Genomic DNA, 17,077 nt, shown 5'->3' on the forward strand with positions numbered 1-17,077 from the left:
AGGGCAGGTAAAGGCAGTGTTCCAACTGACTTCAGACCCCCCACCTGCCTGCCAGTTCTTGCTTGCAGCGGCTATTGCCATTACTTCAGTTCCGTATTTCTTCACTCCAGTCTACCCTGAAGTGCAAGTCTTCCATATTTCTTGTTTCAGTACTGTTCTTCATTGCATCAATATTCTCTTTGCCACAAAATAAAGCTCCCCACATACAAACCTGTTAAGTATTTGCTCTTCAGCTACCTTAAAAGGTTTACTTATCACTGGTATACAGTGGTGTTTGTGCAACTTGGGGGTGCAAGAAATGGGGATAAAAGAGCAGGGACTGTATTTTATAACAAACAGGCCTTAGAGATACTGAAACGTTAAGTTGTGACTCCTGCTTTTTCAGTTTCAAGATTAGATGCTAGCAGTTCAGTTTATGCACTGCAAGCACCGCAGTTGCTAGAAGACAAGACAGCAGCAGTTACCACAGATGCAAGATTCGCCTGCCCTTCTTCCCCCAGACATACAACCGTCACACACTTGAAGGGAACAGATTGTTAAACAAGTTGGGAAATTTTTTGACTAGTGTTCAGAGATATTTTCAAGATCTTGATATTAATTTATGGAAAAGAACTGAAATATGACAAGACGAAGAAAGCTCCTCAGACCTTAAGCTGCCAACAGACCAAGCCAGGTAAGACTGAAATGCATGCCAATCCCTTAAAATTCAGCAAATGAAGTGTGACAATGAAGAAAGAATAAAAAGTAAAACTATTTTGTATTATTGTTATTAAAAGAAGATTTCTAGGTCATTTTTAAGAGCCACTTATTATGGTCTTGCTCCTTCCATGATATTTTGCTTTTCATTATTTATGAAAAGAATAAAGTGGGGTTTTTTTATAAAAAAAAACAAAACAAAACAAACACTGCTGCTAAAAAATAAAAGTTTAAGGTTCTATTTTAAAGTAATTCCCATCTAGCAATCAAGGCAAATATACCTATTACCTTGTACATGTACTTATTATGAAGAAGTCACTTACTTATGCCCATCAGCAGATAGGCCATTCTTTCATTGTCATAAACCCAACAGGCTCCTTTAGTCTTACATTCATTAATATCCCACAGAGTACAACTGTTGTCTATAGCAACACCAAACAAAATTGGTCCAGGAATAGTACCTAAAAAACACAGTAACACATTAGAACACTTGACTTACTTGGAATAGTCTTACCTGGTATGCATTACCATACAGTGAAACACCAGGCTGGTGAGGAAGATAAAATGGGAGAGCCACACTCTAAACAACATTTTAATCAGAATCACATTACATAGCAAGTGTGCCTCTTCCATTGCTCTCAATAAATAGGTAGGATGCACAGAGTGTGAGTGTCAGTTAAGTTTATCTATACAGCCCTCACTTTATCAAGCAAGAAGTTTGTTGTAAGACTTGAGATTCTCATAACTTCCTCGGTTTTCATTGGAAAAGAAAAATGTGATTAAAATTAGGGGGGAAAGCAGCTAATGAAGGAAGCAGGATTAACTGAAGGAAAGCAAGTCCCTTTTCTCAGATCATATACACTAACCTGTTCCAAATGCAGAGAACTCAAATATGTTAATACGTTCAACTACATATTTTTTCCATCCCTCAGACGTAGCCAAGTATCTAGGAAAACCTTCACGTAAAATAAGTAGTGTTTAAAGTTATTCCTGCATAGAATGTATTAGATTTGTGTGATTTTTGTTACAACAGTGCTTTATACAGCACAAGTGTTTTGCATCCAGGTATAGCCTATTTTATAGTAAGCACTCCAGGTACATCACTGCATCTCTACCTAACCTACTTAAGGCATGAACTGTTCTTGAGCTAACAAGCAGCTCTTCTGCCTAGTATTCCTGTGTGATTTCTCAAGTCTACAGCATAAACATCTTGTTGGTAGTAATGCTTTTAGTTGCTGCCTTTGCACTGCCTGTACTGATTGTGGCTGAAGAAGAGTCCTCCTACCCTCAGCTCCACAGTGAAGTTAAGAGTTAAGACTCTGCCACAGATACCTTAACTTTGAGTAAAATGAAACAGAGAAGCCCTCATACAACACTTACCACTACCTCCCAGCTAATTACCACCTGTGAGGATGTTTACACTTGTTATGCTTTATTGGCAGAGTGACTTAGATTAACTGGAGTTCCAATGGGCACAGTAAAGCAGAACTCACACTGCTAGATATGTGATCTTGAATGGCAGGGAATGGCTGCAGACTAAATACTGACATAAAAGTCTAATCGGCATCTGAGCCTTGACCCAGTGTTGAATTACATATGCCATTTTAAAAGTGTCTAAAACTAAAATAAGAGTTTTAAAATATGCCTGAGAAAATTCATATGAGTGGTTCAGAGAATACTTATATTTAGCTTTATGTTTTATTTAAGGTGATTCACCTGTCTTACTCATATCCTGGAGATTCTCATATTTAGAATTTAAGTAGTAGATTTCCCACATAAAAGACTCAGTAATTATTTATGTACAAGTGTCCACAATTTCAATAAAGGCTAAAATTAGTCAAAGGAAGTGAAAGGGAAGGGAGAAGAGGAAAGACTCCACCTATCCACTTTAAAATATACTGGCACGGCCAATAAGGATACAACTGTACGATATTGTCACTTCTGGAACTTCAGATATTAACTACGTGAAGCTGTTTATTACACCGCTTTTTCCTATCTTAACTTTCAGAATAGGCCTCCTTCTGGGAGGAGTGACAGCAGGTGCCTTTTGCTGAAAGAATGACGGTTACCTCTATTTTGTTCGTGCTGATAAGAACAAGAACGGCTAAAATGAGTACGCATGCCTTATTTAAAGAGGAATTTGAATCCAGACGGCATCTGCCTTATAACAAGTGTATTCTATAAGACAATGACAGGCTGCTTCAAGCTCCTCTGAAAGCTTCTTAATACATTAAGTCTAGGAAAATATCAAATAAGTAGATTATTCAGAGGCAAGTGTTTCAAAAAGAGTCATACCCAGTAGTCGTAGAAACACTGACTGTACTCCAAGAGCAAATGAGCGCTGCTTATCTGGTACACACCTGTAAACAAGATTTGCAGTTTAAAGACTTGGTAAACAAGTTCTAACTGTTCCATTTTCCTGCTTTGTCCCTCAAAGAATATGCTTTGTCTTAATATACTGTTCTAACCTGTTAATTGCAGAGGGTTTTAGAAATCCAGTGTGCAAATCAAGTAACCAAACAACTTCAGGAGATGTTCGGACAAAAGACAGAAGCAACTCCAATAGCTCATCAAGAAATTTTAGACTCAACTAGTTTAACAAAACATTTTAAGTAAAAAGCTAGTTTATCAGCTGACAGTTTACACCCTGATACATTGTTGAACATTTTTTCCACAGAACAACCAAGGGTTAAAGGACAGTGCTAGGATGCAGTGCTGAACTACTGTTCATAAAGAAGCAATATATGAATTGAGACTAGGCTTCAGCAAAGCAGAAGGTGTTGCATTTCTCATAACCTTTACATATAGTCACCTGACCTTACAATTAATCAGTTCTGGCCTATGCTATACAAATCAATGTATTTATTTAGTAACTAGAGAATTTGTCTCCTTACCCCCTACCCATTTATTTCAGATATTTCTCCAGCAACAAACATTTTATCCTGACAGTGTCTTAAAGATACTGCCATAAAGATTAAGTATAGCCTAACTTAATTTACACAATTTAATTTCTGCACTGTTTTCTTTAATAAACTGTATAATTGAAGCACTGTCAGTACTAAAAAAGACAGTATTTAAATATTCAGGTGTTATTCCCTCATTCTGGAGTAGGTGTGAGGATTAGCCATAGAAAAACATCCAAGACAGGCAGTCATCAGCAGTCACTGTTAGTATCCCCCTACCCATAAAGGCAAGTAGAGGAAGGAAAATTAGTTTTGCATAGTGTGGGTGGTTATTTCTAGCACTAGAACACTGTCACAAACACATAGGTTTAATACGCCTGCTGAAAATATTTCAGAGTATACTGTAGGAACTTACCTCACATTTAGCTATTTAAATTAGGGTTTGCACATTTAAACAGCTCTACAATCATCTCTTCCACAAAAACTGTTTCACCATCTCAGTTGAAGTGTACAAGGATGCAAAATTCCAAGTGTTATTGCATCAAATTATCTAAATAATACTATGTCAGCTCAGATTTGAAGATAACACAACACTTCACATTATTCTGCCCCCACACTAATATGACAAGCTGTTAATTCCAGATTTACACCAACCCTGGACAGAAGGCTACTACAAAGCACTGTTGCAGCATATCATTCCTCTCCCCAACCCCATGCCTAGAAGGCTGGAAAAAGAGCATCTAACCACACCCTCCCAAAGCATCATGTGTATAGTGCATGTACGCCTGTGCAAGATGAACATTTTCTAGAGAGAAGTATTAGAGGTACACATCAGAGTTTAACACAAAGTGAAACAGCTCTACTTTTGGATAAGGACAACGTTCCAACAAAGAAAAAAACGTACCTAGCATTCACGCATTTGAAAGACAGTCAAACCACTGGTTAACAGCCACATACACACTGTCATGTTTTATATTAATGACTACCACACATACAACATCATACAAAAAGTAGTCTACTGGTTTTGACAGACTACAATTTTGCAAGTCAGATCTCTGAACTAGGAGAGAAATCAAAGGTTGAGAATATGAGACTGATTGCTATCTTGTTCTTTTCTTGGTACAATTTGAAATCCTGGCACTACCAATACACAGGCTAGCTGAATATTTTCTTCATCCAAGTACATGGTACATTTATTCCTTCTTGCTTTCACTAAAACAATCAGGAGTGCTCCCATAAAAGATGGATATTTCTGCAAGTAGGAAAGATTTTTTTTTTTTTTTTAATAGATTCAAATTGTATCTCCTAACCAAGTGTAATTACAGACATAGTGAACAGTGGTATGACTGTCCTCTGCTTCAAATACTGTCTGCTTACCACACAAAGTACTACAACAGGAAATCCCTTGCACATTGATTTAAGTCCACATTTCAAAGCAAAACAAATTAGAGTATTTCACTGATCTGAGTTTTCACAAGAATGCTACCTATTTCTCATCCCAAAAAACTTACCGGAGAATGGCCACAGTTGTTGGAGTAACAGCCATAAATGTAAAAACAACAGTAAAAAAGAAGAAGGTCAAGAATAAAGGTAAAAATTTGCATTGTGTTGGACATTTCCCAGGAACAGCTTCATAGAAAAAGTCTTCTGAACCATTTTCTCTTTTTGGTTTCCCAATACAGGAACAGTTGTGGTACATCTACAAATAATTTATAAAACAAAATTTAGCTCTAAGAATGACACTAATATGCCAGATGTTCATTAGGTCTGCATCACACTGGATACAAGAACAAACTCTTGACTTTACACTATGGGAAAAAGCCCACTTCCTAATGACCGTATGACACTGTAACCCTCATTTTTAGAACTGGTTCCGCAGAACTTGACTGATACAGCTCACCAGAGCAAAAGTTATTTTTGGTTTTGTGATCTAAAAAGACAATGATAGTCTCATTTGTGTGTGGAGCAAGCTTTTGGATACAAGCATAGAAAACTTGAAACTAAAGAAGATTTTAGAGTTAGAGGCACAACCACATGCAGTACAAAACATTATACAAAAACACCAACAGGGCAACTGTTGAAATTCCAATTTTTTCACTCAAATCTTATTACAAATAGAGTGAAGATAACACCAGTTACTGTATACAATTAAGAAAGGGCAAGATACAATGTTCAAAACAAGGGGGTTTTGTGGATATTTAGGCATAAAAAAAATTTGAAAATATTTTCAAAATAATTTTCAAACAAATTACCTCTTTGACAATGTTGTAAACACCATGAAGGGTGTCAAGGGATGGAGGAAGGAGGAAATGTCCCTTTTCTCTTTCCCCATAAGACTGGTTTCATTTGCAAAGTACAACTTCTGAACAAAGGGCAGCCAAAAGTTGCAGTTCCCTTACAGCAAAAGATATCTTACACAGTTCTCAAAGTCATTTTTCCAATACTGAAGTAAGCTAATATTAACTGTTACCTAGTTTATTAACCAAAACTGCTGATTATTTCTGTACAATTCAAAAGTTTTAGTCCAAAAAACCTCATAAAAACTGTTAACTTGAACAGAGTTCATTCTTTAGATTCACATCGACTTGTGCCACTATTTCCTCAAGCCTTATTCTTCAAGCTCAGATAATACATACACAGTTATGACAGCAGCAGAACAAACTGGAAACCACAACAGTTCACATTCTTCAGAGATGTTGTCAAGTCCCAGATCACCCAGCTTTACAGCGTTCGCTATAAACAGGCTGGTTTTCACACTGTGCTGTACTTGACAGGAAGAGAGGTGAGCTCTACTCTTAAGACTTAATCAGGAAAGAACAGAAGCAATGTTGGACTGCTTTTGTAAGCAGGTGAACAAATGGAATAGTTTTATGCTTTTCATTTAAATTCACACAAGTTTGTTTTCAAAGAAAAAAAAATATCAGTGAAGTGTGAAGTTTTAACAGCAAGAAGTAGTTCAGTCTCCTACAACTTCTTCTAGGTAATACCTCCTCTCATTTCCCATTGTCCTTTTCTGGCATAAGAAGTCCCCACAGGCACGCCCTGGTTCAGCTTGCATACCTTTAGGATCTTTCTACACTCCTACCACATCCCTGCTCAAAAGTTTGTTGTAGTAGTAGAGACAAGCACTGAAAGTCTTTCAGTTCTGCGAAGGCTTGATAATAACCAGTCACTTTCATGGCTTACCATTCCTACATCAGGGGCAACTGGCATTCAAGGTTTGGAAACTCACAGAAGCAGGTTGCCATGCATGCAATAAATATTACATTATGCTTATAAGATCTAGACAAGAACTGCACTTTAATGTCAAGGCAGTTGCTGATTTCTACTTTTCTGATTGTCAATTCTATTTAAAGTATGTTCAGGTTTAATGTTCAGCATTAGAAAGGTTAGTAGAAGTAAAGATGACAACTGATCAATAAACCCCTACAATGGAAGACAATTTAGAGGAGATGGGAAAGGGTGATGTACCCATGAAGCTCCCAGAACAATGCAGGCTGTGAGTGACCACAGCTATTGCAAAGAAAGCTACGCAGAAAAGAAACAACTATATCAATTGAGTGGATCGAGTGGTAGTGTAAATGTTTCTCCCTGCATTCACTAAGAGAGTGTGAACATCTCCCTAAGTTAGGCAGACGAGCATGGGTGGGAATGTGGCTCAGCTCAACACAGACTATAAAAAGCCAGGCAACTAGTAGAAGAATTTCAAAGAGAGCACTGAGCTTCAGCGTGCTTCAAACCACATATGCCTTCTCAATGATGGTGAGCATTTTATAGAGCCTGATAGTGGGAATCACACTGGTATTGCGACTGAACTGTGTATTGCAATCACTATAGTTTGCTAAGTGTAGCTTACATTTGTATTGCGTTTCCAGCATATTTTGTATCACTCTGCTAAACCATAAATCCTGTGTAACATCAACTGTCATCAAGTAAGTAAATTTTATATTAAACATTACACCCTCCACAAGTGGAATATGTAAAAGCACCTGGTCAGAGAGTATCAGACTCTGACCATACCAACATTCATCCTACTTAAACATGTGTTTCCAATCCACACCGGTTTTTCTTGTACCACTTCAATTCAGAAATACTGTGACTTCCTGTTATACTAAGGGAAGACTGTTTTCGATACAGAAGGCATTTTGTAGGAAAACAGAACAGACCATGTCAGCTATCTCTGTAGCATAAAGTACCTTTTTCATGTTGTTAAAAACATGTGACGCACATCCTGCAAAACAGGGAGAAAAGTACTGGACTTCATCTCTGCCACAAACTGGGTAGTACATAGAGCGCAAGCATCCACAGTTAGCATTGCATGGCGCTGTTAAGTTGTACAGCATGCCTGTTCTGAAAGGCAAAAGTTAATAGACTTTTAATAAAGTAATTTAAAAACACCAGATATGTAAATAGGTAATGCAGTATTTATAGGATAATAAATCCCAAAATATTCAATTCAGGTGATTTATGCACTTCACTGTTTAAAAATAAGCCATATTCCTAGTAGTTACAACTTTAGAGGGAATTACCATTTATCCTATATCTGGTTATTTTGGTGCTATTATTCCTTACATAGATTATTCCTCCAACTTCCATTCACAAAACAGATAACTAAATTCTGTGTCTCAACCCAATTATTTTCTTATATCACCTCCTCCCTCCCACATACTTATACATTTGAATTTGTTCAATTTACAGTTTTAAGGAAAAAAGCAACAAGATTAAAAGCAGTATTTGGTGATGTTTATTCTACTGAACATATGCCAAGGTTTTTGCCCTGTTTTGGATTCAAGTCCAGTTGGAAACCCTGCATTTTTACTATTTTTAACACTGCTATTCAGACATCTAGATTGTTCCAGCAACAAGATGACTGCACATGCTAAATGCAGAGTGCCATGACATATAAACAAAGTCTTATCATACCCAAAAGGACCTAAAAGAATTTCTCTGGCTGTTTAGGGAACAACTAATGAAGACCAGAGTTTAATTTAACTCTTGCTTACTATAACTACTCTCAATTTAGCCATTTACTTCCAGTATAGGCCATAATACGGTTGTATTAGAAGTAGTCCCCACTATATTATTAGTATGAAAAATCATTTTGGTATGTTGAGGGGGACCTTCTTAAGATATAATTGTAGAGAATAAAAACACCCTTTGATTTTCTAATAGTAGTGCATTAATAAGTAAAGAAGCTTCACAGATTAAGAGCTCAGACAGCTGAAACCAGGATACTGACACTGCCAGTAGTTTACATATTGTACTGTAAGCTGAAAGTTTCAGGTTTGTTACCTAAAAGGCCAATTTCTTCAAAAGAATTTAAGATGGTCACAAATACTAAGAGGAGAAATAATTCACCTAGGAATTAAGCTACTTGATTCTACTTACATAGAATGCAACCTGCACATGGAATATTAGGGACATCATAACTACCTACATACTTCATTTGGTTGCAGTACAGCTAAACCCTCCTAAGTTACATTAGCTCTTTCTTCATACATAGAAGAATCAAAGTTAGTTTGCTCTGGCATAAAGCACTACAGTGCACCAGAAGCAAATTCACTAATCATAGGTCTGTTCACATAGTGCCTTGTCAGCCTATGAGGCATGTCAAGCCTAGAAGTATTTAATCAATTGAGTGGTAACATTTGTCCTGTTTACATGTGCAGATAATGTCTCACTTCCCTGACTTACAAAGAGGGACTGAACCTTTAGTTATGCGCAGTCAGAGAAAAACATTAAAATACAGCAGAAATAGAGTTCAGTGTACACAGGTTCTCTATGACATGGAACTTCTTGTTCTAACATGACTTCTCTAAAGAAGCCTAGCAGATGAGGCCATTAAATGGTCTTTAAAAGCTCTATATGTTGCTTACTCTTTCAAAGCAAAATGGTAAGTCCCAGAGAGTTGTGGGAATGAACAAAACTACAGAAATAGTCACCGTATTTCTGTTCCCACAAGTTTTCAAGGAAATATTGGGCAAAAGAATTTGGCTAACACAATTCTTTGAAGTGTTTACTAGATGGAGTAAACCACAATACTTCTGCTTAGAGCCTAATTTAGTAATAAAGAGAGTTACTACAAACCATATAATTTGTTTATTACCATATGAACTCAAAAGTGATCCTGTACTCATGTGATTCTAGTACTACACTTACAAAAAGCTTTCAACCCCACCCCCCCCAAACTCCAGGCTATTTTTCAATAGAAAGAGAATGCTTTCCATGAAGGTTTTCTTCAAAAACTCCACAAAAATGAATATGCATCAATTTCCAAGTAAACTCTCAGAGAACTCTCATAATCTATTCTTTCAGAAGCATTTTTCAATAGCATAAGCAGGAGTCAGACACTTGGCTATCCTCCCAGAAGCTTGTAAGTTTGTTAAAGCTACCACTACATATTTTAGTTGCTCATTCCTTCATGGAAAGCCGTCTCACAACTGGTACTATACTAATGTCACTAACCATTCTGACGCAGGTCAGATGTCCAACAAACTATAATCCAACATGTAACAGGGAACTAGATAAAACTGAACCATTTTTATAATGGATATTGGGTGGAGAGTTATTTCAGTATTGGTTAACTACAGATTGCTGTAGATAAGAGGTCTTCAGCAACAGTTGAACTACATTAGTGCTGAAGTTACACAAAATTATTAAAGACAAGTTAACTGTATTTAACTTAGGACAAGAAAAAAATCATTTCAGCTGTACCTTTTGTCAGCTGCTCGTTATCATACGACATAGGTATAGAAATATGGATAGGTTCACATACTATTGTCTATACAGTGTTCAATTGCTACATTCAGATTCATTTTCTAAATATGTAACTACAAACTTTCTGCAATCAAAGACTGCATCCTAGTTTTCACGGTTCTGATGTGTCCACAGTAATCTTACAGCTAGCATTTTTTCAGATACTGAACCAGAGCCCTGTTTTAAGTGTCAGATGTCAACAGGGGCCTTTGAGTATACTGTCAATTGATAAAGCAAGTTGTAAAGATAGAATCAGAATGACTGGTAAGATGGGATTTAAGATTCCCGCCCCCCCCCGCCCCCTCCCCTCCCTCCAGCCACCAGTGTATGAAATATGGTTTATTCATTTTGTACACCTTCTGGAAAAGGCAGTACAAATGAATGGTTAAAGCATCATGGCATTAAATTTCTACTCTTAGAGAACTGGAAGTCTGACCACCTTCAATCACTATTGCCTCCAAGCTCTCTGAATATCTGTTCCATTAACCTAAGGTTATCTATTTTACTGTTTTCACATTTACCTAAATGAGAGACCTGAAAAATTTCTGGTTAGTCTTTCATGTCACTCTTTGCATTTTGGGGAAAATTTTGTTATATTTGTCATTTATGTTTATCTCAATGATTCCATTAAAGGATCTAGGAAAATTAGTAGCCTTCATATGCTATGATATTCGTGCACTTAGTAGCCTCCATGAGCAAGACGTGATTTTCCTGTGTTCTTTTATTAGTTGTATGTTCATTTTAAGTCAGTCAAAAAGCATGACAAATATCAAGTGAAGAAACCATATAAACCTAACTGTTGATTAGATGTTTATCATTTTTTCCTAGAAGTATTACCAACTTGCATATCCTTTAGAGGCTACAGAACCAATTTCCCTCCAACCCATCTTCTGCATTTTCACGGTGCACTTCATGCTATTGTGTCAGTAAAGTGCAAAGATCCTCTTCCTCATCCTATTTAGGTTCAAAAGATTTTTTTTATGCACTGGAGCATAAGTTACAGATTCTGCTTCTGCATAGGATAGTGGCACCTGACCCTTTTCTCAAATGGGGGATTTGGGGAAAATAACAAAAAAGTATTGTTAAATTATTCACTCAGTTGCACAGCATGCTGTTCATGCTTATGATTTTTTCAAATGGCAGCTAGCAGTCCCTAGCTATCAGCCTACTAGAATTATTTTGCACAACAGCATCTGGCTCTTTGGCAGACCTTCAAACAGCTGGAGTTGCCTCTGGCTCTGTCAATTCACAACAGAGTAACCAAGCGCTCGCGAGCACAGTTTTGGCACAGCTAGCTGCCTTCCTCCTGCTTTTAAACACTGCTCATGCTACAAAAATGCATACTATTTAAAACTATGAGAACTGAAACATTATAATTGTATATTTAATGCCTTAATAAGGCATGATTGGATATCTTATACAACATAGTGCCTATGGTGGTGAGTTGATCACATACATTCAATGCTGAAATTTTAAAAGTGGACGTAGAAATCCATTCTCTAAAGAGCAGTTATCTTTGCAGATATTTATTTTTAGTTTTGCTTTGATTTTACTTTCACTTTCCTGACTTTTTTTCCCCCCACTGCCATACTGGTTTCCAGAGTAAGCATTGTTCACAACAATAGGAGGAACATTCATCCTAGAATTATTACAATTACTACAAATATCTAAAAATGAGAGATAAACTGCATTCTTATTAGGAATGATAGTTCTGCTGCTTAAGGTAAAGAAAAGTACATGTTATTTAGAGAAGTCTTTCCTACATATGTTAGCCAAAAATATTTTGAATTATGTTTCAGTTAACTTTATTCTTCAACTCGGGTCACTGAGCTACACACTCTTTGCATCAAATCTCTACCTCTATCAGGCATTTTTACCAGGAAAAAAGAAAGCCTCCTTCATAAATGGAGGCTAGATGTGCTAGAACCTGATGCTACAATAATGTCTTCATTTTTCTAAGGAAAAATTTGCAATTATTTTAAGTTGCTGTGCACCTCAGTGCTCGCTCATGAAATTGCTGCACGTGGCAGATTCCTTCCAGGAACAAACTGCCCAGATTGTCAACAGCTAGTTAATAAAACAAGATACAAAATGCATGCTGCTTCTGCAGTGATACAAAATTAGCTGTAGTCAATACCATAGCTACTACACCTACAAGAGTTATAGAAGCTGGGATTTTTTATTTTTTTTTCCCCGAGCAGGACCAGGCTGCTTAGAACATTTTGCAGGCAATGTATGATTACATTTTCTTAATTGACTATTACATGAAGATTCCAAGAACAAGGTTTTAAAGTTCCATAAAACAATTCAGGTTCATACATCAAGGCAAAATATTACATTTTTAAAGGTTTTGTATTCTGTGATGTAGCTTATTTATTTTAAACATTAATACCAAACCCAAGAGTGCATTAAAATATATTTACCCATTATATGTTTCAGAGACACCTGCGAAAGGTTCATTCCCACATTTAGCAAATAAAAACACTGTGTTTAATAGTAAGGCCACTGAACAAGTGCCTATCATGAACTTGATTATGCTTTTGCAATCCATTTTGCACTTGGAAACCAAGATGCCACTTATGATTTGGCCTAGTGCTGCTGCTGGAATTAATACAAGCCCTAGAGGAAAACAAGACACCAGCAATTACACAAAAATGCAAGATATAATTAGTGAAGCAATTCAGAGTGCGATTTTATGTTAAGAAAAAACTCACAACAGTTACCTGTATCTTAAGATGAAGTCCATATGATGTCATTTTCCAACAATCCTACCAGAATCTGTTGGCATGAGTAATTTATTCTACCTTTACATTATCTTTAGCCTTTCCAGAAGTTCAACTTGACAGCGAAATTTTTAATTGTGCAAAACCCAAGTTCAACACAGCAAAACTAGATTACTTAAGAGTACTACATATTGAGCAGGAATCTCTTAACACCAGAGATTTTTCAGTTCATGAAAACATAAAATGCTCTTTCATTGCTTCAGTGTTTTTTTCACACGCCCATGTTCTTTGCTACATTTCTGTTATGAACGTTTTAATAAGATAACGTAATCACTATTATACAAGAGACAGCACAAGATACAATAAGGCATCTATGGAAAGATTAAATAAGTCTGGATCACTGGGTCAGTTTTACTGTCATAGTCTGTATAGCCCATAATAATTTATCCTCGTTGCACTATTAGGACTTCCAATACATAACTGAGCATTTTTATATGGTTAATCTATAACACAACACAGAACTCAGTGTAACTTGCACTGACGTGAGACAGCTAATTTTAAAGAAAGTTCAGGTACAGTAGCAGTAGCAGACCCACATAGGCCACAGACACCCACAGTTAAAGGTAGTTTAAATAGATAACATGGTCATTGGTAACACAGACTAGCTAGCTCAATATTAGTTCAGGTACAGCTAGTTTTCAACATTAGTGTAGGCATTTCTTTAAAACTCTACATTTGATTAACACTATCAATACTTTCAACTCAAATGAAAAATTCAGATGAGGTCTATAGACAAGAAAAGGAACATTCAGTTTTCTACTTCATTGCTTATTACTGTTAAACAATTCAGCATGCATTCCAATTTACTTCTATGTAAAGTTTGCAGATACTTTGTTTTGAAGCAAAGTCTGAATAGTGATAGCACTATCTAGTACTATCCAGGGGAGTAAGTCATTCAGAAAGTCTCTCCCAAACATATTTCTGTTGGAGAAAGAGCACTTCAACTAGCATGTTTACATTGCACAGCCAAAGTAATTTAGCAAGGCATCTTCCAGAAATACTAAGTCTGCCATATTGCAAACATCTGTTTGTCTATCTGCCTTGATCTGGCTGCCGTTCTTCAGATGTAATTGTATCAGAGTTAATCATGGGACCCTACAAAGTACAGCTCTTCCATCAAATTTTTTTTTCTGTTTCTCCAACACTCAGCTTTTCATAGCCTCCCCTTGTTCTAACTATTACTTCTGCATATCACATAACACAAATAAGTGACAGTAAGCAAACTATAGAAGCAGTTACACAACAGTTTTCTAATATATCCTGATTAGGTGTTTTATTTTAAGCTATCTCACTGTAATGTCATGGTGGAATTGAAGAAGGGAAAGGCCAAATCAACCCCTTACTTGTAGTAAGCACCGCTTTTTTTCCATCTGCCCTTCATCTTGCTTCCTTTAGTAGGGACTGAGGCTTAATGCTCCTTCAGCTGATTTTAAATGAGGAAAACAAAATGTTTTTCACCAAGAATAACAAAGGAATAAATTACAGTTTCAGCAGCACACAAAATTCTCGTTCTACTTTGAATATGAGTATCAAGTCTTCTGAACCTACAGGCAACCAGTAGATTTGCACCCTTGATGAATTAAGTACCAGGGGTTTCACAGGGCAGGCAAGAATAATATAAAAACACTGTTTCTGCTGTGAAAACTGCATTTCATGTGAGTATATTCACAAATACCTCAGACAAGTACAAGACAATCTTGCACCTATAAAGTTAATGAGGTGTTCAGCACAATATATTTAGGATTTATAAATGAAAAACCACATTACCTCCAAGTGTTGCTGAAAAACTTGACGTCTTTCCAAACTGATTTTCTATAAACTTTGGTAGAAATGTGGCAAAGCCAGTGGCAACTAAAGCTTCTGAAGAACTGGCTATTATTAGGCTCATAAGCACTGGATTCTTCAACAGTATCTATAGGGGGAAGTTAGCATAACACTTAGGAAATTATTTCATTATAGTACCACATAAACTAGAAGTCACATTTTAAAGCAGATACTCATGTGGAACTGAACTAATATGCTTTTCTTGCTCTAACAGAATGACAGAATGGTCAGAGGTGGAAGGGACCTCTGGAGATCATCTAGTCCAATCCCCGACAATCTTAATCTTAAGCAACAACAAAATGAATATGCATTAAATGATCAGTAGCACTGGAGACGTCCCTATCACAACATGATATAGAAGCTATTACCTTTCTAAACACTTATGTATTAGCCAAAAAAGAACTTCATTTCTCAGAATGTGTGAGTTTCAGTACATTCAATATTTCCTTACCAGGAGAGCCATGGGAAAGTCTTTAAAACTTTTTCCAATATTCTTGGTCTCAACAAGTGCCTCACTTCCATCATTATGAGTTTCAGAGATTTTTTCAGCCTGTATTTTTGCTGTTCCTACAAATAGGCATATTTACTGACAATGAAAACATTGAATACCTGTGCTTTTAGGCTTAAACTCAGAAAAAGCATCAAAATAAGTGTTTCCTTTCCTTGGGAAAACCAGCTCAGACATTGCAAGTCTTCTTAAATATTTTATTGGTAGAGATCATAAAAAGATCACCATAAAAAGATCAATAATGTATTGTTGCGGAAAGAAGAATTTGGCTGAAAGCATCATGCTTCCATTGGAGGGCCTTGGCTATAAGAAGATATTATCAGGAACATCCTAAGAATTTCAGACAATCCTGAAGCCCGTTCAATTTATTTATTGTTTTTTAAATCGTCCTCACATTCTCCCCAGTTCCCTACTTCATGGTTGCTTTCCCTCCATCATTTCTCTTTCCAGATAACCATAGTAAGATCCTTTAGATGTGCTTCCAAGGGAATCCTAGATAATATCTCCCCAAACAGAAGTTTTATTAGTTTTTGGGGGTTTTTTTAAGACAACTGCTCTTGGATATTTTGATTCATGCTTTATTATTCCACCAAAACCAATAAGGCAATAACTCAAAGACAGAAATGCATGAGTTAAGTCAATGGAATTCCATTATGATCCTTAGTGGGTAATGTAGCAGCCTTAAACAGTCCTGGATGCTTAACTGCAAGCATCTTCCAAACTTTGACCATCAGTTTCCATGGTCTACCAGTTTCCAGTCCTACCGTACATCGTTACCTACACAAGATCCTCCCTCTAGTCCATTTGCCCTTTTTTAAAGGCTGCATATTGAAAAAAAAAAAGTTATCTATCATCAGGTTTTAGCCAAAGACAGTTAACTGAGAAACAGAATCAAAGAGGAATCAATCATGCAGTCCAGTAGTCTATCATCTACAAGTATAAACAAATCTCTCTTCCAAAGTAGCCCATTGTTGTAGAACAATTACCTGGTAAGTGTTTTGGAAAGCATGAAAAAGGTATTATAAGAAGCCAAATTGCAAAAAAGCAAGCAACAAATGCTATCCACCATGCTCCAAGCCAACGTGGGTCATCTTGATCCATCTCTGTACTGGAAAAATAAATTTGGAAAAAGCAGGTTTACCATTCATGAATTCAAATCAGCAATTTTAGGTGTTAGTGAACTCAAATTTTATTTTCTTTTTTAAATACTGATTTAACAGAAAGCCTTTGCATATTGTCATTTTCTTGCTTTCTACATGTATGTTATTTATAGTTTGCTTGTTTAAAGCACATTCATCAACTCTACTATAATAATACTTCATTCTACCAAGTACAGCTTTCAACTCATTAGTCAAATGCACTCTGATTTAAACGCCACTATTTGGCCCTGACTTCAAGATCCTGTAGCATTATTAAGATACTGAAAAAGCTGGTTTTAGAAAGAATCTTCATAATCAATTAGTTAAGTGAAAGCCAACACAGAAGTTCAGAATGCCATTGCATTGATCCAGAGTCCCTAAAACACAGGAAACAAAAGTGTAAATGAAGTTGTTGGTCTGGATAGTGGTACAATTTATAACATTATTTTTTGAATAGTGAACTATTAC

At 36.4% G+C, this 17,077-nt stretch overlaps 1 protein-coding gene across 1 annotated transcript in view; it reads right to left on the reverse strand.

Annotated features, from left to right (window-relative positions):
- SLCO4C1 (solute carrier organic anion transporter family, member 4C1) overlaps nucleotides 1-17,077 on the reverse strand; it is a 140,494-nt gene that overhangs the window by 12,809 nt on the left and 110,608 nt on the right. Inside the window, exons 6-13 of the mRNA XM_009891673.1 lie at nucleotides 16,457-16,578; nucleotides 15,414-15,529; nucleotides 14,906-15,050; nucleotides 12,779-12,974; nucleotides 7,796-7,949; nucleotides 5,111-5,298; nucleotides 2,992-3,056; nucleotides 1,020-1,157 (exon numbers count right to left, since the gene is read on the reverse strand). Of these exons, the coding sequence (XP_009889975.1) occupies nucleotides 1,020-1,157; nucleotides 2,992-3,056; nucleotides 5,111-5,298; nucleotides 7,796-7,949; nucleotides 12,779-12,974; nucleotides 14,906-15,050; nucleotides 15,414-15,529; nucleotides 16,457-16,578 (1,124 nt within the window). The remainder of the gene's footprint in view (nucleotides 1-1,019; nucleotides 1,158-2,991; nucleotides 3,057-5,110; nucleotides 5,299-7,795; nucleotides 7,950-12,778; nucleotides 12,975-14,905; nucleotides 15,051-15,413; nucleotides 15,530-16,456; nucleotides 16,579-17,077) is intronic.

This window comes from Charadrius vociferus, unplaced genomic scaffold (assembly GCF_000708025.1).
Source record: "Charadrius vociferus isolate BGI_N301 unplaced genomic scaffold, ASM70802v2 scaffold609, whole genome shotgun sequence".
Taxonomy (NCBI): domain Eukaryota; kingdom Metazoa; phylum Chordata; class Aves; order Charadriiformes; family Charadriidae; genus Charadrius; species Charadrius vociferus.